Raw genomic sequence first — 27,508 nt, 5'->3', positions numbered from 1 at the left:
CGTAAGAGGACTGGCACTTTTTTATTCACCACTCGGGGAGCTGCAGGCACAGGCCACAAACCAGGAGCCTGGCTATCCCTCAGATTTTGTGGGAGATCCCCGGGCAGCACCTCACCGCCTAAGTCCCGCTCCACAAGCTAGTCCAGGACAGCAAGTGAGGGAAGAGGCGCGGCCTCCTGGCCTGCGTCGGAGAGCGCCACGTCCCTCTTGGCTGGCTAGGTCTTCCCCAAGCTCCTTCGCGTAGGCTCGTCCCTGGACCAATTCACCAATGGGCGTCCTTCGTGATCCGGGGCCGGACCAATTAGCGACCGCCGGGGGGCGGAGGCAGTCACTATAGCAACCAGGAGGCGGGCGCGCAGAAGGCCGTAGAATAGAGCGCGGCGGAGGGCAGTGGGCTGGGAAAGACCGGTGTGCGCGCGGCGGGCATCAGTCGCCTTAGCCTCGCGCGGAGATCCTGCCGAGAAGGTCAGTGGCGCGGAGCTGGGTGCAAATCCCGACCTCGGGGGAGGGTGGGAGGCTCCCGGGAGAGAGGACGCAGGTCCTCGCTTGCCCTGCTCAGGCTGTGAGCTTAGAGGGCCGAGTTGGGGGCGGGCAGGGCTGGGGAGGGTCTCCTAGCTGTAGCCCCAAGCGCCGGGTTCTCTCCACTGCTCCTTTTGCTGCAGGGTACCTGGGCTTTCTTCGGGGTCGGTGGCACAAGCTGGCGGGGTAGGTGTTGGACTCAGACTGGGGCGGGGTCGGTGGGCGAAGGGGATGCCCACTGGGTGAGGACGCTGGACCCATCAATTCCGTGTAGATGCTCCGTACCAAGGTAGGCCCAGGAACAGCTCTTCCCAGGGGTATGTGAAGCCAGCATCTCTGCCACTAAGGAGAAAGTTCATGCCGGCTGTAGTATCGTTTGCCCCAAAGTGACAAATTAGGGGAAAGAGGAGCCCTTTCGATTTAGGGGAAGAGAAAGATGATACTTTCTGGTTGCACCTGCTGAATGTTAACTCGGTGGGCTGATGTGGTTATTGTGGTTGATGCAGGCAGCGGTCCTACATGGCAATTATTTTGCAAGATCAGAAAGGGGTGGAGGGAGAGAGAACGAAAATGAACAGGAACCCTTGTTCTGTTGATTTATACCTTTCATACTGGTTAATGTACCTCGTACACAAATTGAATGCTATTATCCAAGTTTCTTACTTAAGGCTCTGCTAAGTTTGTGGATGAATAATATAAATATTCCCCTTCCCCCCCAAAACACACCCTGATTTTAACAAAAGGCAGGAAGCTGTGACTCACACAACCCCAGCTATTAGAGGAGCCCGAGGCAGGAGGATCTTTTGAGCACCGATCTTAGGAGATTGATACCAGCATGGGGAGCAGTTCATACACACACACACATACACACACACACGGTTTAAATGAAATTGTTATAGTACGTTATGTTTGATTGTGGGATTTTCCTATAGGAAAGCTTTAAATGTTGAGATGATAGCCCTAAAGATGATTGTCTGAAAGTCAAGAGGCTCAGGTTGTATCAGGCATTTGTTCCAGATAGCCTTTGGCTATTTGAATTGCTTCTTAAGGTCTTCCCTGTTTGCTTTTGTTAAGTAACTGGACTCTAGTAATACGCAGATTATTTTATCTTTCCTTCTTAGAGATTGCATCAGGAGTTTTCCTCATTTAAACTGTGATATAGTTTTATAAAACTCAAGCAAATTCAGCAAATAATAAACGAATGTTCTAACACATGTTCCTTGGTTAACACAATTAATAGTGTAGAATATTAAAATCATGGAAATATAGAATTACAAATGAAATCTCAGTGTCACTCTAGTTATTAGGTGAGCACAGAAACTCTCCAGCATCTCATTTGTCTGGTGTGGGTCAAAAATTCCTTTCCAAGAGCCATTTAGATGGCTCAGTGGATAAAGGCTTTTGAGGCAAGCCTGATGACTTTCTGTCTTTGATCCCTGTGGTCCATATGGTAGAAGGAGAGCACCAACTCCTGCAAGTTGTCCTCTGACTTCCCCACAGACATCATAAATAAATTTTAAAAAACTCCTCTCTGTGTCCTTGTGGGTTTATAGATGCTGTTTTTAGGCTCTTCTGATTTTACCCACCTGTTCTCCCCAGGTATTTCATACTGTGTGTGTGTGTGTGTGTGTGTGTGTGTGTAGGCCAGAGGTGCATTTCAGTTCCTCTATCACTTTCTACCTTATGTTTTGAGACCTGGACCTCACCTATGTGGCCTGACTAACTGGCCAAGGAGTTCCGGGGATCTTCCTGTCTCTTCTTCCCTAGTGCTGGATTATAGGCACGCAGCCTGCCTGGCTCCTTATGTGAGTGGTTGAGATCCAAACTCAGGTAGGTCCTATGCTTACGTGGCAAACAGTTTACTGACAACCATCTCCTTAACCCCTACATCCCCAACCGCCATCTCTCCAATCCTCACACAATTTGTATAGTCTTTCAGAATACTTTTTGTTTGTTTGTTTTAGACAGGATAGACTCAGACCCTATATGTAGCCCAGGTTGGCCTGGGCCTTGCGGCAATCCTTCAGTCTCAGCCTCCTGCGTGCTGGGATTATAGATGTGCACCACCAAGCCCAGCTTTCAGTCTGCTTTGTGCCAAGTTGGTTTGTCTTCCCTAAATAGAATTGGAAATGAAATCCCAAGAAGGCAGTTAGGGCATTTCAAATCAGTGGTTATTAATTTTGGGCTTTTGTTCTAGTGTCTTTGTTTTGGGGTATGTTTTGTATGTCTCTGCAGCCAAATGGTAGAATAATATATGTTAAAATGGTATGTCCTATTGTTTAAGGACCCTTTAGTGGCTGGTGTCTGCAAAATGTTTCTTTGAGTATTTGGGAGCTGGAAGGATCAAGTGCCAGTTTTTTTATTTTTATTTTTATTTAATATATATTGAAGGGGCTGGCAAGATGCATCTGAGGGTAAAGGTGCTTGCTGCCAAGCCTGATGATCTGAGTTCAATCCCCATCACCATGGCAAGGTGGAAGAAGAGAACCGACTCCTCCAGGTTGTCCTCTGACTTCTGTTTGAATGTCATGGACCTTGTATCTATATACATGAAGTAAATACATAAGTAAGTAAAAATAAAGAAAGAATTCTTAAAAATGATAATATGTGGGCTGGATAGCTGGCCAGCAGTTGAAAATGCTAACTTTTCCAGAGGATCTGTATTGGGTTCCCAGTACCCATGCCCAGCAGTTCACAGTCACCTGTAACTCCAGTGCAGGAGATCTCACACCCTCTTCTAGCCTCTCCAGGCACAGGTGCACGTGCATGCACGTGTGCGCACGATGCACACACACACAAACACACACACGAATAAAAGTTTAAAAAATTAAAATGGGTTGAAAATAATTTATATTTTATTCATGAAATGTAATAAATTTAATCTTTTTTTTTTTTTTTGGTTTTTTCGAGACAGGGTTTCTCTGTAGCTTTGGAGCCTGTCCTGGAACTCCCTTTGTAGACCAGGCTGGCCTCGAACTCACAGAGATCCTCCTGCTTCTGCCTCCCAAGTGCTGGGATTAAAGGCGTGCGCCACCACCGCCCGGCTAATAAATTTAATCTTATTTAATTTTTTAAAGGCATGTTTTATGTAGCCCAGGCTGTCCTAGAAGTCAATTATGTAGCCCAGATTGGCCTCACACTTAAGGCAGTCCTCCTGAATTCTGTGATTACAGGTTGTAGCCATCATGCCCAGCTTCATTCAGTTTTATGGTTAGGAAAGTCAAGGCTCAGAAACTCAAGTCACAGACTAAGGTTCCAGCTTGGGATAGAGCTCTTGCTTTCACATCCATTTTATTTCTGGGCAGGAGTGGGGAAAGTGCAAGTAACTGGCAAACCAATGAATTAGGCTGGGGTTCAATGAGCTCGCTCTTTCTTTCTTTCTCTCTCTCTCTCTCTCTCTCTCTCTCTCTCTCTCTCTTTCTTTCTTTCTTTCTCTCTTTCTTTTTTTTTTGTTTTTTTGAGACAGGGTTTCTCTGTGGCTTTGAAGCCTGTCCCGGAACCTGGAACTAGCTCTTGTAGACCAGGCTGGCCTCAAACTCACAGACATTCGCCTGCCTCTGCCTCCCAAGTGCTGGGATTAAAGGCGTGTGCCACCACAGCCCGGCTCTTTCTTTGTTTTTAATATGCTGTGCTGTGATATGGGATTTCCCTTTGTATGCTCACCAGTGTTGTATTGAAGTCATGTACAAAATTTAACCTGCACATTCGGCTAAACAGATATCTGTTACTAAAATTTGAGGGGCTTGATTTGCTTCTTTTCTTTGCAAACTTCATAGAAAGACTTAGACGTGTGTATCTTGTATGTAGTAGGGGTTCAGAAAAGGCTTTGAGTCTTTGGAATGCTCTGGTTTTCATCTCTGTGGCAGGGAGAGATGGCTCAGTGGTTAAGTGCACTTGCTGCTCTTGGAAGAACCCACACCTGCTCACAATTGCCTAACTTCCATTTCAGAGGCTCTGACAACCCCTTCTGGCTTCCACAGGCACCTGCATGCATATTGTGCACATAAAGATAAATAGGCACATGCACATAAAATAGAATAACAACAACGACAGACCTGTGACAAACTGGGTCAAGCTAATTAAAATATTTTACTGTTTATGTTGTATGTGTACCGTGTCAGAGGACAACTTTCAGAAGTCAGTGTTCTTCTGCCATTTGGGTTCTGAGACCTAGGTGTGTCGAGCTTGGTGACAAGTGTCTTTACCCTCTAGCCATCTTACCATCTCCAAGTTAATTGTTTTAAGGTCATGGTAAGTATAAAGAAATACTTAAAATTAAGAATTTGCTAATTCTTCCTTGACCATCCCCCTTTCTTCTTTTTTTGCTTTGCTTTGGTTGGTTTTGTTTGTCTGGTTTGGGGCAGATTTGGGATGGGAGGAGATGGACAGAAACAGAATGCATTATGTGAAAATCTCAAAGAAATTGTAGAAGTTAAAAAAAGAATTTGTTACTTTTTAAATTTCTTTTTTTTTTTTTTTTTTTTGACAGTCTCATTTTGCCCAGACTGGCCTCAGACTCACCATATAGCAAAAGATGGCCTTGATGCTCCTGTTTTCTCCCTCCAGCTGGATCAACAGGCGGGTAGCACCATACCTGACTTCCCAGCTAGAGACTTAACAGAACGAGTTGCTCTTGAGGCTGGGGAGATGGCTTGAGATTAAGAGTCCTCTTTGCTCTTTCAGGGGACCTGGGTTTTTTTTTTTTTTTTTTTTTTTTTTGGTTTTTTTCGAGACAGGGTTTCTGTAGCTTTGGTGCCCGTCCCGGAACTAGCTCTTGTAGACCAGGCTGGCCTCGAACTACCAGAGATCCGCCTGCCTCTGCCTCCTGAGTGCTGGGATTAAAGGCGTGCGCCACCACCGCCCGGCTGGGACCTGGGTTTTTGTCACCATGGTAACTCACAACTGCCTATAACTCCAGTTCTGTCCTCCAGGACTACCAGGAGGCACACATGTATGTTACATGCAGGAACTCACACATATACATAGAATAAAAACAAATGTTTAAAAAAAAAAAAAACCAAAGAAAAAGTTACCCTGTGTCTTGGTCAGTGTTCTATTTCTGTCATGAGTCACTAGGACTGTGGTGACTCTTACAAAGGAAAGCATTTTCTTGGGGCTGGCTTACAGATCCGGAGGTTTAGTCCACTGTCATCACGGTAGAGAGTGTGGTGGTGTGCAGGCAGATGGTGCTGTGGAAGGAGCTGAGAGTTCTACATCTGGATCCACAGGCAGCAGCAAGAGAGAGCCGCTGGGCCTGGCTTAGCTTAGGTTTTTGAAACCTCAAAGCTTACCCCCATTGACACACTTCCTCCAACAAGGCCACACCACCTAATCCTTTCAAAGAGTGCCCCTCCCTAAGCATTTAAATACATCACAGCCATTCTCTGTGTCATAAAGTCTATGTTGTATAGGCTATGTCTATGGTGAGAAAAACTAATGCTCTTATCTTGAGTTCTGGCCAGTGTCGTGCTGCTTAGGCAGGCATTGTAAACAGAATCTGTTTGTTCTGGCCTTTGACTGTTTATTTTACCAGTAAACTGACAGGTCATAAAAATGTGATACTTCTCTCTTTCTTTTTCCTCTCCCTCCCTCCCTCCCTCCCTCCCTCCCTCCCTCCCTCCCTCCCTCCCTTCCTCCCTCCCTCCCTTCCTTTTTCCTTCCTTCCCCCTTCTCTTTTATTTATTTATTTATTTTTCCATTTTCCAAGACAGAATCTCTCTTCATAGCCGTGGCTATCTGGAACTCACTCTGGAGACCAGGCTGGCCCCAAATTTACAGAACTCCTCCTGCCTCTGCCTCCAGTGCTAGGATTAAAGGCACAGGCTCCCTTGCCCTGCTAATTTGATACTTTTCTTTCCTACTAATTGTATACTATGTATATAATAGCAGGCATTCTTGTGTAATGTTCCTACTGAATAAGGATACGTTTATAATTCATTGTTATATTTAATCTCTCTCTCCATTTAGAATCCAAGAATCAGTTTTCCAAGAGAAAAACATTGGACAAGGAGCTAAGACCTGTTCTCCACAGACTTAATATTGTATAGATCATCTTACCACTTGAGATCTCAGTGGCCTCATCTGTGAAAAAAAGAAAAAAAAGAAAAAGCTAAAACCCCCAGCCTGTCTGAAGGTAAGTGTTTGGTTAAGAACTGTCTTTTGCCGGGCAGTGGTGGTACACGCCTTTAATCCTAGCACTTGGGAGGCAGAGGCAGGTGGATCTCTGTGAGTTCGAGACCAGCCTGGTCTACAAGAGCAAGTTCCAGGACAGGCTCCAAAACCACAGAGAAACCCTGTCTTGAAAAACCAAAAAAAAAAAAAAAAAAAAAGAACTGTCTTTTGTGAGAAACAAAAACAACTACCGCCACCAAGGAGAATAAAGCAGAGGGAAGACAACATGGAACAGATGGAGTGGAAACCTGGTGGTGGTGGTGGTGGTGGTGGTGGTGGTGGTGGTGGTGGTAGTGGTGGTGTATAACCCAACACTCGGGAGGCAGAGGCAGGTGAATCTCTGTGAGGTCGAGGCCAGCCTGGTCTACAAAGTGAGTTCCAGGACAGCCAGGACTACACAGAGAAACCCTGTCTCAAAAAGCCAAAAATAAATAAAACAAAAACAACCCCCCAAACAATAACAAAAACAACAAACAACAATAAAACAAAATAACTCAGACATAACCCAGACACAGTGGTGGCTTAAACACACAAAATTTATTTTCTCATTTAAAAGAACTTTCTTTATGGGGGGAGATGCAGAGAGGAAGTAAAGACAGAGTTTCACTGTGTAGCCCAGGCTGGCCTTGAGCTGGCAGCAATTCTCCTGCCGTAGCCTTCTGTGTGATGGAATTACAAGTATTCAGCACCACATCTGGCTTAAAGTCATTCTTCTTTTTAAAAATGAAATTAATTTAGTGTGTGTGTGTGTGTGTGTGTGTGCATGTACGTGTGTGTACTCATATGTGTTCCCATGAGTGCCCTCAGAAGCCAGAGGAATCCGATCCCCATTGTGAACCACCCAACATAGGCACTGAGAATGGAACTTAGGTCAAGAGTAGTGTGTGCCCTTAAGCACCGAGTCATCTCTCTAGTCTATAAAATAATTGTTTTTAAATTTAAATTTTATTTTATGTGCATGTGTGTTTTGCCTGCATTCATGTCTGTGCGCCATGTATGTGTCTGGTGACCCAGAGACCGGAGTAGGGTGTCATATCCCTGGAACTGGAGTTACAGGGGCTTCTGAACAGCTGTATGGATGCTGGGAGCTGAACTTAGGTACTTTGGAAGAGTAGCCAGTGCTCTTAGGGCTGAACCATCTCTCTAGCCACTAAAATATCTCTTGAAGTCATAGTTCAGAATAGGCAGAGTGACTTCATAAAGTAGTCTGAGAGACCTAATCTCCTAGTTCTTGATCTGTTGCCCCTGAGTTTCCCATAGTTCTCAAAATCAAAGATGCCTGCCAGACCTTCACTGTCACAGTGGGGTTCCAGGCAGCAGGGGAGAGACAAAGAAAAATGCATTCTGTCTCTTTGGAGACTCTCTCAGCTGAAAGCTCAGGCTTCAAAGAAGCATAGCTGGATGTGCGACTACCCTCGATAAAGTGGGATTTGTACCACTGAGAAGGAAGGAATGACTTGGATATCAGTGGGGACCAGGAGTTTCTGCCTCAGGTAGAGGGGCTTCCTACTCTCACCTCTGAGCTTGGGGCCTTGGCAGTGACTTCAATGATGGGTGGAGAGCTCCGGCCTGACTTACTGCCTAGAGAAAGAAATAGTCTGTTCGTTATATTGCATTTCTGTTATTTTCTTGGGTTACTGTTTCTCTGTTTCTGTTTTTTACTCCTAACTCTTTTTTTTTTTTTTTTTTGAGGCAGAATCTTGCTATATAGCCCTGGCTGGTCTGGAACTTAAAATACAGCCAGGGTGTTGAATGAACCTGCCTCTGGTGTTGTGATTCCCGGCCTGTGCCCGGGTGCTTGGCTCTGTTTTTCTTTCATTCCGTGATTCATGACAGAGGCACCTCTCTCTTGTTTGGAGGTTCGTTCTGGTTATTTAAAAACAACCACCCATACACGCTCAGTGGATTTCTGTTGTGCAACTGATGGCTGTGTAGATGTGAGCTGACATTTATCCAGCTGCAGGCAGTTACGTAAGCCAGACACTAGGACGATAGAGACCTTTCCCGTCATCCAAAGGGACTGTGATAAGTGTGTCCCCTTTTGGTGTATTTGCATTCAGGATGGTCACACTGGACACCTGTTTGCCTACTTTGCTGGTTGAAAGGAGCTGATTGTTTAAAGTCACTTAGCTTTTAACCTGTTGATGAAATTTTTTTTTCACTACTGGCCCTTGCATAATTTAAGTATACCATTTTTGGGGGCAGCATTAGAGTTGAAATCAGGGCCTCACAATGCTCCTCAAATCCTCTCTACATATACCTAGCCTCAAGACATGACAATACTCTTTTTTTAAAGTTTCCTTGTAAACATTTACAGACACCCTATTCTGTCATTTAAATGGTTCAGATGGTCAGGTGTTGTGGGACACAGCTGTAATCCTAGAACATTGGAGGTAGGTAGAGGCTGGAGGATAGGAGTTGGAGGCTAGCCTGGGGTACAAGGTTCAGTTGTCATTGTTTCAGTGTAAAGTGAATTGAAATGAACAACCTTGAGAAAATGAAACAGCAATTCAGGGAATGCAGTTTTAAGTGAGGAAGATCTAAGGAGTCGTTCTTGAGTTTAGTGTTTATAGGCAGGAGATAAAGAGAGATTAAGATTTTATGTCTATGAAGTGTGTTTACATTTTTACAAGCTCTTGTACTTTTCCTCTTAATACTTGGGCATGGCCAGGTGTGGTGTTAACAACTTCTGACCGGCCTCGAACTCACTGTGGAGCTGAAAATGACCTTAAACTTCTGACCCTTCAACTTCTTCCTCTCTATTGCTGGGATTGCAGGCAGGAACCACCATTGCCTAGTTTTGTGCAGTCCCGGAACTCTTAAGCAAGCTCTCTCCCATCTGCAGTGTTTGGAGCCCCCTTGTTGGATTTAAAAGGCGTTTGACATTTGAGTCATCAGACTGTGTCTATCCCTGAATACCACTTTAACATCTCAGCTTTCGTTCTGCTTTGGTGGTTTGACACAGTCTTACTCTGTAGTTCAGGCTAGCCTCACACTTGCTACCATCCCTACGTCTTAGCCTACTACATGCTGGGCTCAGCTTAGTTTTAAAAAATTCTTTTTTTTAGGACTGGAGAGATGGCTTGGCAGTTAAGAGCTCTTCCAGTGGACCTGGGTTCGAGCCCCACCACCCACATGGTGTCTCACAACCAGCTGTAACTGCAGTCCCAGGGGATCTGACACCTTCTTCTGGCCTCCGTGTGTACTACATATACACGGTGCATAGACATACATGCAGGCAAAACACCTACATTTACAAAACTAAATGAATAAATAAATAAAATTTGCCATTTTTTTTTTTTTTATTTTTGAGACAGGGTTTCTCCGTAGCTTTTTGGTTCCTGTCCTGAAACTAGCTCTTGAGGACCAGGCTGGCCTCGAATTCCCAGAGATCCGCCTGCCTCTGCCTCCCGAGTGCTGGGATTATAGGCGTGCACCACTACCGCCCGGCTCAATTTTTTTCATTAACAGAAAAATGGCTGTTTTGTGTATTGTTTTTTTGTTTTTTTTTTTTTTTTTGGTTTTTCGAGACAGGGTTTCTCTGTGGTTTTGGAGCCTATCCTGGAACTAGCTCTTGTAGACCAGGCTGGTCTTGAACTCACAGAGATCCGCCTGCCTCTGCCTCCCGAGTGCTGGGATTAAAGGTGTGTGCCACCACCGCCTGGCTTGTGTATTGTTTTTAAAGTAACTTTCCCCACTCTAAATTGCTTATTGTACCACCTGCCTTTCTTATTATATCAAAGGCTTCCACAGTGAGGAGGCATCTGTCCTCTTTATCTTTGCTTTCTGTTGTAATATCTGATGTGGGTACTTAACACATAAACATTTGTTTGAAGGAAACATACTTCAACCTTAAAAAAGAGCAGAAGAGAGGGTTAAGGGAGGGAAAAAATTAAAAGAAAAAATGAAGGAAGGAAAAAGATTCATAAAGACAGGGGCAGGGCTAAGAAGATGACTCAGTGGATAAGAAGGCTTGGTGTGCAAGCATGAGGATCTGAGTTCAAATCCCCAGAACTCAGATAAAGAGCTCGGCAGGATTCCTTGTACTTGTAGCCCCAGCCCTTTGGCTTTCATGTGAACACATGCCACCACACAGTATTCTCTCTCTCTCTCTCTCTCTCTCTCTCTCTCTCTCTCTCTCTCTCTCTCTCTCTCCTCCCTCCCTCCCTCCCTCCCTCCCTCCCTCCCTCTCTCCCTCTCTCTCTCTTTCACACACACACACACACACACACACACACACACACACACACACACACACACTGCACAGTTTATACTAACTGGATGACTGCTTGACTACTTGAGTGATTTCACAGCTAAGAAATCTGGCTCTGTGTGTGACTCAGAGCCTTGACTTGTTTTTTCTGGACTTGGATCTTGGGAGGTTTGTCTTGGGTTTACTGGATCCCTAGGAGAAGGCTCTGATTCCTGGACTCATGCTTTTCATGTTGTCTTATCATGGGGCTGGGGATGTACTTATTTGTCAAGAGTTTGCCCGGCATGCACCAAGACCCTGGTTCAGCTGCCAGCACCTTATGAACTGGCTGTGGAGATGCACACCTGTAGTCCTAACCCTCAGGAGATGAAGGCAGGAAGATCAGGTCATTCTTGGCTATATAGTAAGTTCAAGGTAATCAAAAAAAAAAAAAGTCACATCATACTGCATCCTACTAGACTTGGTGGCTCCTGCCTGTGAGATCAGCACGGGGAAGGAGGAGGCAGGAGTGCTTTGAATCTGAGGCCAGCCTGGACTGTACAGTGAGTTGAATGGATTTCATGTTGTTCTTCCCTTAGAGTTTAGTGTCAGCCTGTAATATTTGGCTCCATCTGCTGGTCAGCAGTTGGTGCATTGTCTTCTTCAAGGCCTGTGTTGGAAGCAGAGGAATGATAAAGGAAAGATGGCCACGCCTACTGACCTGGTCAGGGGAGGAGACTGGGTTATCCCTCCCTTCCCTCAGCTCTAGCGTGAGACATTCATACATTTCCCAGTCGATGGAAGTCTGTAAATGGATCTGTCACGTTTGACATTATGTTGGTGTTTCAGGAGATTTTTCTGTCGTTTCTTTTCCACCTAATGGACGTGGACACTTTCCATTTCTTCTGGAACGGTAACAGTTGACATTTATCGAGTCTTTATTAAGGACCTAAGCAATGTTTAAGTTAATTGCTCTAGTTATATCTAGAATGAGCATGAAAAGATTAAAATCTAATGAGGGATAGGTTTTAAGTAGCTTCCTTCCTTCCTTTCTTTTTGTTGTCATTGTCATGGGTTTTTATTTATTTATTTACTTTTTGAGATAGGATGTCCAGGAACTTGCTCTGTAAACCAAGCTGGCCTCAAAATCATAGAGATCCTCCTGCCTCTGCCTCTGAGTGCTGGGATTAAAGCTGTGCCCCACCACCGCCTGGCGAGAATGGTTCATCGATCAGAAGGAAGTAGGCAGGACTGTTGCGATGGGTCAGCAGGTAAAGGTGCTGCTGCCAGGCCTGAAGACCAGAGTTCCGTTCATCGATCCAGGTGGTGGAAGGAGCGAACCAGCTTCTGCGGGTTATCTCTGATCTCCACATGAAATAAGAAATGAGAGGCAGTGAATATTAAAAGGCAAAGTAGATAGAAAATCCTAAAGGAGATGGTAGAATTCACATTTGAGATTCCTGTGTCTCATTGATAGGATGGACTCATGACTGTATGGCATGTAGAAAAATAATGCTGCCAATGAAAACGGGGGGGGGGGCAGCCATACAAGCCATATCATGCACAGTTCCATTTTGCTTACTGAAAGCTTTTAAAGATTAATTTAGACATACAGCATTTGTGTAGCATTTATAAAAAGATGTGTTTATTTTCCTTTTACGTATGACTGTTTAGCCTGCATGTCTGTGTATGACATGCATGCAGTGTCCAGTGATTCTTTTTTGCTGCAGTTGTGATTCTGTTTGGATTCTCTGTTTGTGTGCTGGGCCTTGAACCTTGGCCCTCTGGATGAGCAGCCAGTGCTCTTTACTGCTGCACCATCTCCCTAGTCCTGTGTTTTCTTGTCAGGCCCCATTACCTGGAAGTTTCTTCTAATCCTATAACTTCCATTTCACACGCTTTGGTGCTGGAACTTTCTTGGTGTGACCATAAGCTGGCAGACAGCTTTCAGCTGTGTGTTCTTCCCCAAACTCTTTAAATGGTTTGTTAACCGAAAGCACTGACAGCTGTCAGCTGTGGAGGAACACCGCCAATCTGTGCTCTTTCCCAGGCGTCTTGTTCCTGCTTGCTCACATGATGTCAGAACGCTTCAGGAGCTAAGATAACATGCTCGGCAGGTTGGGTCAGGTTCTTCAGCGTTCAGCCCAGATTTAGGCACTCTTTCTTAGCTGTGTCGCTGCCTCTCCCACAAGAGCACACCGTAACAACTGTGGGAGACTGCCTTGTAGTTTCAGATGTAATGTATCAGCGCCTTTGGCCAGTTATATTTCTGATTGTCCTTCAGTGGAGTGCTCTAAAAACCGTTCACGGACTGGAGATGCAGTTTAGTGGGTAGAGAGCCTACTTGAATAGAAGAAGCAAGCCCTGGATCCACTGGATTTGGTGTTCTCTAAAAGAGGCTTGCACTGTGGACATATTCACAGTTGTCTCTGAAATATCTTCTATGGGATGATAAAATGAGCATTCCAATAAACAAGTGTGCAGGAACCGAAGGAAATGGCCTGGGATGTGGCTCAGTTTGCAGTGTGCTTGCCTAGCGTCCTCAAAGCCTTGGGGTCAATCCCCACTACTGCATAAGCTGAGCATGTCAGTGTCCATCTATAATCTCAGCATTCCGGAAGGTAGAGGCAGGGGGATCAGAAGTTCAAAGTCATTCTTGGTTGTTTATATCAGCTTACCTAAAAACAAACAAGCAATAAATAAACAAACGTTTTAAAATGGTTTTAAAATTTATGTGCACTGATGTGTACCTGTGATCTCAACGTTTAGGAGGCTGAGGGTCGCCGTGAGTTTGATGCCAGCCTGAGCTATATAGCAAGACCTTGTTTCAAAAAGCAAAAGCCCATTCTCCTATGCCGGTCTCTTTCTCACTTCAGCGTTACTATTTTGAGGCGTGTGAGAGAGCATCAGAAGTCTGTCAGTGTTTCTCCTTGACTGAAATCAGCTTTGACCCCTCGTCCTGCGGTTCTGGGATCAAGCCCTTTGCCGGACACATGCTAGATAAACACTCTACCCCTGAGTTCTGTTCTCAGCCACATTGCTGGAAGTTGTGAAACATCTGCTCCGTGTTAGGGGACACTGCTGACAGTTTGACATTCGCCCTAGTGGTGGGCACGTCTGTCACATCAGCCAGTACCCGGGAAAACACTTCGGGCCTGTGGTCATTTTCTGCTGCCCTCGGCTGTGCTCAGGCTCCTCGTAGGGAACTCTGTTGTGTCTCACAATGTAGAGTAACACGACTTTGTGTGCTAGCTTCCTGTCCACCGTCTGGTAAAGCAGTTAGTGCCCACAAACGAGAAGGTCAGGTTGTTCCTCTCACAGCCGTGTTTGCCTCACCCAGCCGCTTCATTTCCTCTGCTTATGGAAGAATACTTGAATGCCAGACTATAACCCTTTTTTCCCTTGTAGGCCTGGAGATTGAGTTTAGGGCTCTGTGTGTGCCAGGCAAGCACTCCACCATGGAACTGTGCCTGCAGCCCCTTGACTGTGGCCCAGGATGGCCTTAAACCCTCTCAAGTCCTTCTGCCTCAGCCCTCTGAGTGCTCTGATCACAGATGTACAGCACTGAGCAGACCAACAAGATATAGCAATAATGTGAAAAGTCTGAGGTCATGCCAGTAAGAAAGCCTGCAACAAAGTGTATGACGTTCGGATAGTAAAGCCCGTGCTGCTGTTACCGCCTGGACAATCAGTTTTTTCAGTTAACTGAAAGGCAGTCCCTGATTTCTAAGTTATCAAGCTAAAGAATCATGTATTAAGTTGATAGGTACAGAATCAGTAATCTGAGTAAATTTAAACAGGACATATTTGAATTAGAAGGCAGATGGGGCTGGAGAGATGGCTCAGCGGTTAAGAACGCTTGTTGCTCTTGCAGAGGACCCAGGTTTGGTTCCCAGAACCCACATGGCAGCTCATAATTGTCTGTAACTTTAGTTCCAGGGGATCCAGCTCCCTCTTCTGAGCTCCTCAGGCGCTATGTGGATGTGGTACATAGCTATACATGCAGGCAAAAACACTCATAAAATAAATAAATCTGAAAGAAAATTTAAAAAAAGAAGGTTAAGATTGTACTTGCATAATGGAGGCGAGAATTTCCTCCTAACAGCTGTTCTGTGACCGTCACACGTTTATGGAGGCACATGCGCACACACAGACACAATAAATAAATAAAAACAAAAGGGGCAGAGGTTGTCAGCTGTATGTAACAGTGTGTATGTGTATGTACACGCATGTCTTATCTATTAGCACACAAATAGGAAATGGAACTGGCTTAGCAGTGCTGGTTTCAAATAAAATTGGCCTAAGGTGACCTGAGACACAAAGTCACTCAAATAGTAAAAGGCTAGAAGATCTTAAATTTATATAACCTCATGCTTAAATAAAAATTAAAAGAATTGCCGGGCGGTGGTGGCACACGCCTTTAATCCCAGCACTTGGGAGGCAGAGGCAGGCTGATCTCTGTGACTTCGAGACCAGCCTGGTCTACAAGAGCTAGTTCCAGGACAGGCTCCAAAACCACAGAGAAACCCTGTCTCGAAAAACCAAAAAAAAAAAAAAAAAAAAAAAATTAAAAGAATTATCAAGACAATTATGAAGAAAGCAGATCATGTTTTTTTTCCTGTTAGTGACAGAACAGAAGATGAAATTGCTAAGAATATAAAATTTAGACAATGCAAAATTATAAAGCATGGCTAGTATAGATGCCAAGCATGGGTTACAAATTTTATCTTTTCTTCACATTAAAAACATTTAGCTGGAACTTTTTGCAGTATTCCTTTTTGTAAAATTGAAAAATGATTTTATATCATGTAATTTACACACACACACATACACAGAGGCACACACACGGGCACACATGCACACAGACACACACACATAGACATACACCCACACACCATCTTACTGTGTCGCTCAGACTGATCTGGAGTTCACTGTGTAGTCCAGACTGGCCTCAAGCTAACAGGTTTTCTGCTTTAGCCTCCAGAAACTGGCCTACGGCATATATCCCCATACTGAGCTACAATCTATCTCGATTTAAAGTGTTCAGTTGACTGCTGTTTAGTGCACGCTAATGTTGTACAGCTATCCCCTCGATCTGCCTTAACAAATTTTCCTCCCACTAAATAAATCCTTTCCCCAGTAGCCTTTACTTCTGCTTCCCTCTCCCATGCCCTCCGCCCTGAGCAGTGATTATTTCCTTCTCTCGGGATTTTCGTATTGGGGGCATTTTACCTGGACTGGCCTGTATAACATATGCCCTTTTTGCTCTTGATTGTATTTATTATTGTATTTGATTTTTATTTTTATTTATTTATTTTTTTTATTTTTTTGGTTTTTCGAAGCAGGGTTTCTCTGTGGCTTTGGAGCCTGTCCTGGAACTAGCTCTTGTAGACCAGGCTGGTCTCGAACTCACAGAGATCCGCCTGCCTCTGCCTCCCAAGTGCTGGGATTAAAGGCGTGCGCCACCACCGCCCGGCCTGTATTTGATTTTTAAACTCACAGATTTCTCCTTAAAAAAAATATCAATCTTTGACTTTTCAAAATTACTAAAGAGCAAAATAGCCTCTGGTTTTGAATGGTCTATCATGATGAATTGTCTTAGTCGTGTGAAACTGAAAAGGAACCCAGAATGAATGAATGCAGGCCCATCATCTTCTCAGCCTACACATCGCTCTTGTCTACCCAAAGCAAGCCAGGAGCTAGGGCAGAGCCTCTGTTTCCAGAGTGTGGCATTTTCTTGGATTTACCTCTTTTCCAGTTGTCTCTCGATAGGAACTTCCTTTGGTAGTCATCCTATGCTGTTCTTGCGGTTGGCTTTTGTGTACGAGCACTGGTACCCAGGCCTCTTGCTTTACCAGTATAATGTTAGGCTTGCTCCATGAGCCCTGTTCAAGTAGAGGTTTAATTTAAAGGTTTTTGTAAATTGTTGAACCTAGTAGTTTTATACAGTTGGTTTGAGTACAATCAGTTTTATTGCTATTTCTGATTAGGTGCCAGAAAAGACCTCTGCTTTATCCACTTAACTGTAGCCCGAGAGTCCAGCTCTTCAAAGCCACCTCCAGAATTTGAGGAAGAAGTTCACAGCGAACCAAAACTGAGATTAAAAGTTCTCTGAGGGATTATGGGAGAAATTCACACATGCACTGTCCGAGTCATGTTCTTTATTCTTCTGTCTATTTTCTGTCCTCTTATTTTCTTCTGTGTTCTAATTCTTTCTACTTTTCCTTGTTTCAGTTCTCTCTTCCAGTTGCCCCTGCTTCTCTGTTCATCTAGCTTAAATACATTTTTTTTTCAGGAGGCTTTAATGTGGAAAGAAAAAAAATTGTATGAACTACATCTCATTGGTCATAGCACATTCCCTGGGTAAACGATAAGGATCCGAGCCACTTACCATGGTAACACAAGGTTTCAAGGTTCCAGGTGTAAGACTGTGACCAGAGGTTGGGTCACAGTGCCCAGGTGAGACAAGTTACAGAGAGATCTGCACAGAGAGTCGGGTCTTACCAGTCAGACTTGTCAAGCGAAGAATTGACCTGATTCTTTTAGCTTGCTTTGTGTTAATAAACCTTGGTAGACATCTGCCAATCAGATGTTGTGCATATCTGTAAAGTTTTTAACTTATGATCCATATACAGAAACATTTAGTCCAGTTTGAACTTGCTCTGAGTGAAAATGAGCTAATTGTATGTAGCTTGTCTTAGATTGGGGAGAAATTGTTGATTCCTTGTGTTTGTCTAATTAAAAGAACAAGGCAGGCTTTTAAGTGTCTTACAGTCCTTGTTGGACAATAGATCTAGTTATGAAGCATATCCTAGTATATTTTCTATATATTAAAGTTATAGTGCTTAATGAGAAGTCATCTTCCTGACCACCCAGGGATATATGTGCCCATAAGATTGAGATGCAATCATGAGATTCCATATACTATGGTGCAGGTATTGGGGAGACACCATAGCTGCTTTTGCCCATGTGAAGTTACAGACAGGAGCAATGGTTTCCTGAATCAGTGGTCCCGTAGGCCTTGCCTGGATGGGATTCTCCTCCATCAGAGAATCACTCCTCTGGTGGGTTGACATCTGGACACTAGTTGTCACCTGCTGCAACTCCCACAGCCTCTGACACCCACTGATTTGATAGTGGGATTTATAAACTTAAAGAATACTGAGCTTGAACTGGATGTGGTGGTCCAGGCCTGTAAGAGGCAGGAGAAACAAGAATTCAAGGTTATCCTTGGTTACACAGAAAATTAAGACAAGCCTGGTCCACATGATCCTTATCTCAATAAAGGATGAATAGTGAGGTCTAGAGAAATGCCCCAAGTTAGAGAAGTTCTGTGGCTGGTTTGTGATGACACAGCTACGGGCGTGTCACAGCCAGCACTGGAGTGTAGACCTAAGGGGCAGTGGGGAGATGGCTTAGTTGGCAGTGTTCATTGTGCAAGAATGAGGATTTGAGTTTGACTCCCAGAACCTACATAAAAAGCCAGGCTTGGTAACAAATGCTTGTAATCACAGCAAAGGGGAAGTGAAGACAAGTAGATCCCTAGCCATCCCCCTAAGTCTACCTAGCAAGCTCCAGGCCCCAATGAGAAACCTTGTCTCAGAAAACAAGGTGGACAGCTTGTGAGGTCTCTGGCCACCACGTGCACACACCCCATCCACATTCAAAAATGGAAACGAAGAAGAATATAGATATAAATTTGATTATGCCCTACTGTTAGGTATTAATTTCTGTTACTACATTTGGATCAGTAGGCTGCACCTCCCCTAGTGCAGGGGATGAAACCCAGGGCCTTGTGCATATTTGCCAAGTGCTCTATTGGCAAGTGCTCTATTGCTCAGCTACACCCCCAGTCCCCAAACTACCTTGGAGATCAACATTCTAAACAGTAGAGTAGATGAAGGTGATGTGATGAAGGGCAGTGATTTCTATTGCTTCAGAGTTAGCTATAGGGCTTGATAAAAGAGATTGTGGGGCTCTTCCCAGGTCTCTGGTTTACAAGGTCTGCATAGGCCTGGGAATTTGCATTTTTTCCAAGGAGCTGCTCACAGGTAGCCTGCCAATTAGGCGTCAGTCACTTCAGGTCTCAGCCCTGCTCTGTGACTTCTGTGTACCGTTTCTGTTTTCTGTACGCCTTTCTCCATGCTTTGCATGTTCTTAGCATTATTCTTGATCTGACCCCTAACAAAAGCCTTCATGTAGTGTCAGATAGTAATCATTTCTGATTCTTTCAGGAGACCTAGAGCTATGAATAGTTATGAAAATGGAATAAAACGTCAGTATTCAAAATATTTGAAACCTTTCGCTCTTTTGTTTTAGCCTCTGACATCTTATTTGTGAGAGTTGAGCATACTAATCATTACACTACAGAAACCTCTTCAGCATCCTACCTGATAGACACACACTTTTTTTGTTACTGTCTTTTTGAAACAGTCTCTTCTATATAGTCTGGTTGGCCTGGAACTTGGTATGTAGATTAGGCTAGCAACAAACTTGCTGCAATCCTCCTGCCTCTACTTCTTGAGTTCTTTGATTACAGGAGTGTGCCACCATATTTGGCCTATTTGGTATTTTGTTGACCTATTTATTTGAAAGCAGATATTGGCTGTTTATGGTTTTGTTTTGTTTTGAGACAAGGTTTCTCTGTATAGCTCCGACTGTCCTGGAACTCTCTTAGACCAGGCTGGCCTCAGACTTACTACATTTGCCTCCTGAGTGCTGGTATTAAAGGCATGCACTACCATTGCCTGGCTGTTTTTTGTGTTTGTTTTTGTTTAGTTTTTTAGATTCATTCATTCATTCTCTTAGTGTGCATATGCATCATGGGACATATGTGGCCGCCAGAGGACAGCTTTCAGTGCTTAGTTCTCTCCTGCCATCAGTATGGGTCCCAGGAACCAGACGCAGGCTGTCAGCCTTGCTAGTAAATGCCTTTACCCACTGGGCCATCTTGCCAGCCTGGCTGGTTTTCCACTTTTTAAAAAAATTGTTGTTTGTTTATTTTTAATACTTATATATTTTATCTTTGTTCGTCTGTACATTTGCATGCTGTACTGACAGAGGCCAGAAGAGGGCACCAAATCCTCTGGAACTGGAGCGCAGGTGACTGTAACTTGTGAGATGTCTCTGAACAGCACAAGTGCTTTTGACTGCTCACTGGCTCTGCAGCCCTTTGTTTTTTTTTTTGTTTTTTTTGTTTTTGTTTTTGTTTTTGTTTGGCAGTTCTCCAACTTTATTTGAGATTCAGTAGGTTAGTTCTCATCCACATTGACTGTAGATTTTTGAATGTGGTAATAGGCACGTAAGTTACCAATGTGTAGAGTTTGTTTGGTGAGTCCTCATCCTCATTACGTTTTCTGGACAAACGTAACCGTATACGATATGGAACATTCCTTATTCCTTTGGCCCAGACAGCTTTATTGAGCCTGGTATCAATCCGCACATCTGGAGTCCCCATCTCCTTCATGGCAAATTTCCGGATTTCTTTGAGTGCCCTAGGAGCACGCTTCTTGAAGCCCACGCCATGGATGCGCTTGTGAATGTTGATGGTGTATTCTCGGGTCACCACCTCGTTGATGGCAGAACGGCCCTTCTTCTTCTCGCCATCCTTCTTTGCGGGAGCCATTCTGCCGGGCCCAAGCTCTACTTTATTTGTTTTTAAAGATTTATTTATTTTTGATTTTATGTGTATGGATGTTTTGTACTTGTGTGTATTTGTGTACTACATGCATGCCTGTGGAAGCCAGAATTTTCTCTGGAACTGGAGTTTTGTACAGTTGTGAGCAATCTGATGTGGGTGCTAGGGACTGAGTTGGGTCTCCTGGAAAAGCATCAAGTACTCTTAACTACTGAGCAACTTCTGTAGCCTCTTGTATTGAGCATTTGGTAATTAACTTTTTTTCCTGCCTCTTCTGCTTTTTTTCCTTTCCCTTTCCCTCCCTCCCTCCCTCCCTCCCTCCCTCCCTCCCTCCCTTTTTCTTCCCTCCCTTCCTTCATTCCTTCATTCCTTCTTTCTTTCTTTCCCCCCCGAGACAGGATTTCTGTGTGTGAACCTGGCTGACCTGGAGCTCACTCTGTAGACCAGACTGGCCTCGAATTCAGAGATCTGCTTACTTCTGAGTGCTGGGATTAAAGGCATGCACCATCACCACGCAGCTTGGTTTCTTTTTTCCTTTCACGTTTTTAGTTAGTGTACAGAATAATGGGTTTAATTATGACATTTTCATTGTGTTTTGTTTCTGTGTGCTCCCCGCTGCCCCCTTCCCTTTTCCACAAATGCCCCCTTTCTGGTTTTATGTCACAGGTGTGTAAGCACAGGGTTTCAGTGTTGATTCCTCACGTGACATTAGACAGGCAATGTTTATATCCACCACCCTTCTACTTTTACCCTCTCAGGTCTACATCTTTTCTTCCCCCTTACCCACCCTCTCATGTCACCCGCATTCCTTATTCCCACCATAGTCTAAATGTTTACTTTCTTTTGTTTATGTTTGGATACAGTTTCTCTGTACCCAGAGTGGCCTGGAACTTAAAACAATGTAGACCAGGCTGGCCTTGAACTCATGGCACTCCTCCTGCCTCAGCTTTCCTCGTGCTGGGATACAAGACTGAGCCACTGTGTTTCACTTTCAAATGTTTCCTTATATATGCAGTTTAGAAGTCGAAGTTTTGTTTCTTGTGTTTTTTATTTTGTCTGAAAAACATTTCTCCCTTAATTTCCTTTCTGCCTCTGATTATAGCTATGCACCACCACACCGGACTCTGTTTATTTTGAGACAGGGTCTTAACAAGTAGCCCATGCTGGCCTGGAACACACAATCCTGCTTCAGCCACCAGAGTGCTAGGATGATAGGCCCATGCCCACTCACAAAGCTCTCTCCTGATTTTCTTTGGTGATTGATTGCAAGCATCAATTTTTAAAATTATTTTCACCTCATTTCCTAGAGGTTTTTTCTTGTTTTTTTTTTTTTTTTCCATTTGGCCTCTTGGGAATGAGTGTCTGAATGAGGTGGCTATGGCACCGGGAATACATGTCACAGCCTTGTAGCATCTTTCCAGGACTTTGCTGTAATGATAATGATGTCTTCATTTCAGATGCGGTGGAAGATCATCCAGCTGCAGTACTGTTTTCTTCTGGTTCCGTGCGTGTTTACTGCTCTGGAAGCCGTGCCTATAGATATAGATAAGACCAAAGTACACAACACTGAGCCTGTGGAAAGCGCAAAGATAGAACCACCAGTAAGTGCATGGGTGGATCAGAATAACTAAATGAATTCTATGGTAAGGGAGTATGAGGATCACTGCTAACTGACTCACAGGTGAAATTCTGTGAAGTATTGCTAATGTTGACTGTGCATAGAATCCCATATTGAGCAACTGTTTCTGAAGGGTACTGGGTAGGAACCAGGTGATATAACACTGGCCACTGCTATTTAGTGTAGTTGGTATGTAGATTTATTTTAATGTGGCAATAATCATCCTAAAAGAAAAATACTGTTAATTTCAAAAGAGGGATGGATGATCATGGGGAGAAACTATTTTTTCTTGTCTTTCTTTTTTTCTTTCTTTTTTTTTGGTTTTTTGAGACAGGGTTTCTCTGTGGTTTTGGTGCCTGTCCCAGAACTAGCTCTTGTAGACCAGGCTGGCCTCGAACTCCAGAGATCCGCCTGCCTCTGCCTCCCGAGAGCTGGGATTAAAGGCGTGTGCCACCATCGCCCGACTGAGAAACTATTTTTTTTCCCAGAAATCCATCTATACCACTGTGTTGTTGTTTTTCAGTGGTGGGAATGGAACCTGGAGCCTGTACATTCTAGGCAAGCACTCTACCCCTTAGCTACATACCCAACCTTAAATCTTCACTTGCTGGACCACACAGGACATTTACACTTATTTTGTAATAAGCCATGATATTGGTCCCAATTCAGAACACTTCCTGACCACTGAAACTGTCCGAGGACATTCTGTCATGGTGCCATTTTGCTAGAAGTTGCTTTTCAAGATGCAAGTCTTTCTGTTCAGACCAAGGCAAACCTTCTGAACTGGGCTGTTTCTCGTTCGAAGGATACCGGGCTTTATTACGATGAGTACCTCAAGCAAGTGATTGACGTCCTGGAAACAGATCAGCATTTCAGAGAGAAGCTCCAGAAAGCAGACATAGAGGAAATAAGGGTGAGTGAAACACAGCTGCAGAAAACTCACACTGAGAGATAGATCAGACGGGTGGATCTGGGCTGCTGTGTGTCAGAGGGGTAGAAGACAGACATGTGGCCTGTATGAAGCAGTGGGAAGAGGGAGGAAGGCATCCTTCCCAGCAGAGATTATGTCGGAGCTAACCAGTAGAAGGAAGAGGGAGGAGCTGGAGGGTGTGTGAGCCCAGCAGAGATTATGTCAGAGCTAACCTGTAGAAGGAAGAGGGAGGGGCTGGAGGGTGTGTGAGCCCAGCAGAGATTATGTCAGAGCTAACCTGTAGAAGAAAGAGGGAGGGCTGGAGAGAGTACAAGCCCAGCAGAGATTATGTCAGAGCTAACCTGTAGAAGGAAGAGGGAGGGGCTGGAGGGTTTATGAGCCCAACAGCAAAGGCTGTGACTCATGCCATGTATAGGAAACACTCTGGACTTAGAAATAGAAGCCATGAGTGGCCAAATAATGGTGTTGGATTCATGGGCCAAATGGCAGGGAGCTGTGGACCGCAAGTGCAGTGGCTTGGATCATGTTCTGAACACAGCAGGACGTTATTCAGAGCTGAGGACCAGGTTAGGGCCTGATTCCTTGGTCAGTTCCATATTAGCAGATAAGGTAATGAGCTGTATCTTTCGTTACTGCAGCAGGTGCAGCCGTTTGCCTCCATCCTAAGATACTGTTATATGATGTCCTGGTCATATTGAAAACGTACAGTTGCACAGGTTATACGGGACACTATCCCGTTATCTATTTATGCACCATGGGTTTCAATGTGTGTGTGAGTTCTGGAAATAATCCCTTATCTGGGGGCTAAACTGAGGAAGGGCTGTTGTAGGCTTTAACTGTTCATCAGTTGAGAAGACATTTGGGTGATTTCTGCTGATTTTGGTTAGTCTGAGTAATGCTGCTGTGAATAGTGATGCTCAAGTTTCTGTGTTAACGTATTTCAGCCTCTCAGTGAGTCCTGGGATGGAATTACTGGGTCATAGGTCATATGCCCACTCTGTGTTTAGCTTTTTTTTTTTTTTTGTTTTTTTTTTTTGTTTTTTCGAGACAGGGTTTCTCTGTGGCTTTGGAGCCTGTCCTGGAACTAGCTCTGTATACCAGGCTGGTCTCAAACTCACAAAGATTCGCCTACCTCTGCCTCCCGAGTGCTGGGATTAAAGGCATGCGCCACCATCGCCCGGCTCTGCATTTAGCTTTTAAAAGAACTGCTTAGAAGGAATAGTTTGTTTCTGTCTTTCAAGACAGGGTTTCAGGTAATCCAGGCTGGTCTCAAGATCACTGTATAGCCAAAGCCTTTGAACTCCTGATCCTCCTGCCCCCACACTTCAGGTGTTGGGAAGGAGACATCCCAGCTGAAAGGAGACTTCTGAGAGGAATGCTTTTATAATGTCGAATTTATCCAAGTTAGCCAAACTACTGCCAACTTAAGATAATGCTATTTAAAAACGATTGCTTTAATTTTTAATGTGTGGGTGTTTTACTTTGTGTGTGTGTGTGTGTGTGTCTGTGCGTCATGTGCACGCAGTGTCCGCAGACATCAGATAAAGTGTTGGTTCCTCTGGATCTGGAGTTACCGATGGTTGTGAGCTGCTCTGTGGGTCTGTTGGAAGAGCAGCCTGTGCTCTTAACTGCTGAGCCGTCTCTCCAGTTCCTACAATGCTATTTTTACTCTGTCACCTCAGGTCTCAAATGGAATATACTAGATAAAACTAATTTGTTTATTTTGTTGACAGAGCGGGAGGCTGAGCAAAGAGCTGGACTTAGTAAGTCACCATGTGAGGACAAAACTTGATGAACTGAAGAGGCAAGAAGTAGGAAGACTGAGGATGCTCATCAAAGCCAAACTGGATTCCCTTCAAGGTGGGTTCTGGACAGATGGGGAGGGCGCGTCCAGTACCTGCTTGCTGAGGCTTGGTTTACATAAAGTACCTATAGCATGCTCTTCTCTATCTGCGTGGTATGAATGTATTCATGTGTGTGCCTGAGTAGTGTGTACACACTCATGTGTGCTTATGCAGAGAGGCCAGAGGTTAAGGTTCGATGCCCTCTGAGACTGGTATTTGCTATTTTCTCATGCTTTTGCAGACACTGGCATGAACCACCACCTTCTTCTGAAGCAGTTTGAACACCTGAATCACCAGAATCCCGACACGTTTGAATCCAGAGATTTGGATATGCTAATCAAAGCGGTGAGGGTGTGCCCCCAAGTGGGGTCTTGATGTTCCCTTGAGGACCTGAATTTGACAGATAAACTCAATGGAACAGGAACACAACTTCTGTGGGCTGTGGAGAGCGTGCATCTTCTGAGGAAGGCTGCTTAAGCTTTCTCACTGCAGATAATGTTACCAGCATGGGTGTACAGCGCTCATCCATGTCCCCAAATCCAAAATGCTGCCAACTCTGAACAAGGCTTGAACTAGCCACTCACAATGGTATCTGTAGTTTTTATTTGGACTTAGTAAGGAAGTCCTGCCTATGAAGGTTCTATGGAAGAATCAGTTGCCTTTGCCAGCTTTCCCCTAGTATTTCTTGGCGTGAGGAAGTGTGACTTAAGTCTCTCCCTCCATCTCCATTTGGCCTCACTCCCTGGGCCCTAAAATTTGGAAAAATCCCTTAAATATTTTATTACTAGTATATTTATTTTATATATGATATATTTATATAATATTTATTATTCTTACATAATTATCATATTACTATATGTTGTATTTGTATGTGGTGCTAGGAGTGTAACTCAGGATTTCATACATGTTAGGGAGTGCTGGGAATACTGGTATGAGCCGCCACATCTGGCTAGCCCTGGGGGTTTTAAATTAGAGTTTGGGGACCTATTGTAGTAGTTATGAGAAGAATAACAAACTTAATGTTTAGTTGGTGGTTATGAAACTTAGTGAAATAGCACTCAACCACTTTTCATTTCGTGTCACGTCCATGTTTGGCCTCGTTCTTTCTTTTTGAAGTCAGTTTATATTTTGCTTGTCTTAGATGGTTCAATATTTGTTTGCTCTACTCTCCTATCCCACATCTGTTAGAGAGCACAACAGATTATTAGAGCTGTTTCATTGTTCCAGAGAGACAGCTCCGGGCTCAGCTGTGAGACCCTGCCTCACTGAATGGGGTGGAGAACAAGGAAGGAAGACTCCAGCATGCACCGCCACACACTCCTGCACACAAATGCACCCCCACGTGACCACGCGCGCACACACTCACAGGGACCCTGCACACATGCCTGTGAGAGGGAGAGACAAGAAGGACCATTTGCACTTCCCCAGCACGCTGATTTGAATGTGTTGTGACCTAGGCAACTGCAGATCTGGAGCAGTATGACCGCACGCGGCACGAAGAGTTTAAGAGGTATGAGATGATGAAGGAGCACGAGCGCAGAGAGTTCTTAAAAACACTGGACGAGGAAAGGAGAAAACAGGAAGAATCCAAATTTGAAGAAATGAAGAGGAAGCATGAAGATCACCCCAAAGTCAATCATCCTGTAAGGACTGTGATTTATGGGAATCGTATCTAGATGAAGTGAATTCATTGTAGCCAAATTTTATCCTAAGTTTAGCACATAATTCTCGAGTCTTAATTCTGAAAAGTTCCTCAGACATATTTTTTGAATCTCTATACGTAGATTATAATTTGTTTTGAGCAATTTCTTAAAATTGGTTCACAGGGAAGCAAAGATCAACTAAAAGAGGTTTGGGAAGAGGCTGATGGATTGGACCCTAATGACTTTGACCCCAAGACATTTTTCAAATTACATGGTAACAGATTTGATACAAATATTGATATTTATATCTACTGTTTGAAAAGTCTGTATTTGATTTCCTCGTTATTGATCGCTGTGATGGTTTGCTGTCGAGTTCTACCAATAGTAGAATGTTTGGACATTTTCCTTCAGATGAAATTGTTAACAGTCTTTTAGCTGATCTCAATAGATGATATTTTAGATCTTAGCCATGTCTTTCTGCTTGTTTTTGCTATTGAATCATTGTGTGACTCACTCCAGAGCCTTCTGTAAACTGGAGCTGCTTCTGTGGCCGGTTAGGTTATCTGTAACAAGCTTCACATGACAGAATTAAAACTTTGTTAAGCTTATTTGGTGGTGACACCTGTAATCTCAGCACTTGGGAAGCTGAGGCAGGAGGATCGCTGCATATGTTAGGCTATCCTGGACTACCTAGTAAATACCAGGCCAGTCAGGGCTACGTAGCCAGACTATGCTAATTTTTTAAAAAACTACTTTTAGTCTTATAGAAACTGCTCTGTCTCTCTGGAAAGAAATAGAGAAGTGCTTTTCTAAGACACGATTATGAACTGTAAATTTGAATTTACAAACTGTAGAATTGTCCCTTGGTCTGGTCAGAGGCCTAGTGGGAAATTCGAAGCCCAACCTGCAGCTGATGGTCACTTCGCATCAGCACTGCTTTTGCAAACTGTTGT

General features: G+C 44.1%; 2 protein-coding genes across 3 annotated transcripts in view; one reads left to right on the top strand and one right to left on the bottom strand.

Annotated features, from left to right (window-relative positions):
* Positions 1-348: 348 nt before the first annotated feature.
* The window catches only part of Nucb2 (nucleobindin 2), a 37,349-nt gene continuing 10,189 nt past the window's right edge, over positions 349-27,508 (top strand). The window contains exons 1-8 of one of the 2 annotated variants that reach the window (XM_057778870.1): positions 349-465; positions 6,487-6,652; positions 21,977-22,120; positions 22,943-23,050; positions 24,802-24,928; positions 25,154-25,257; positions 26,370-26,555; positions 26,739-26,829. In XM_057778870.1, coding sequence (XP_057634853.1) covers positions 21,977-22,120; positions 22,943-23,050; positions 24,802-24,928; positions 25,154-25,257; positions 26,370-26,555; positions 26,739-26,829 — 760 coding nt within the window. In that variant the 5' untranslated portion in view covers positions 349-465; positions 6,487-6,652. Of the gene's footprint in view, positions 466-4,701; positions 4,771-6,486; positions 6,653-21,976; positions 22,121-22,942; positions 23,051-24,801; positions 24,929-25,153; positions 25,258-26,369; positions 26,556-26,738; positions 26,830-27,508 lie in introns of those variants that run through there. The other variant, XM_057778871.1, reaches the window with a different exon arrangement.
* On the bottom strand, positions 20,115-20,516 carry LOC130879917 (60S ribosomal protein L31-like). Its single transcript, XM_057778742.1, has one exon. It carries the CDS (start codon positions 20,505-20,507, stop codon positions 20,115-20,117), a length of 393 nt encoding a protein of 130 aa, XP_057634725.1. The 5' UTR covers positions 20,508-20,516.

This window comes from Chionomys nivalis, chromosome 8 (assembly GCF_950005125.1).
Source record: "Chionomys nivalis chromosome 8, mChiNiv1.1, whole genome shotgun sequence".
NCBI lineage: Eukaryota > Metazoa > Chordata > Mammalia > Rodentia > Cricetidae > Chionomys > Chionomys nivalis.
Note: the sequence above shows the minus strand (reverse complement) of the source record. Positions and strands in the feature narration are given on the sequence as shown.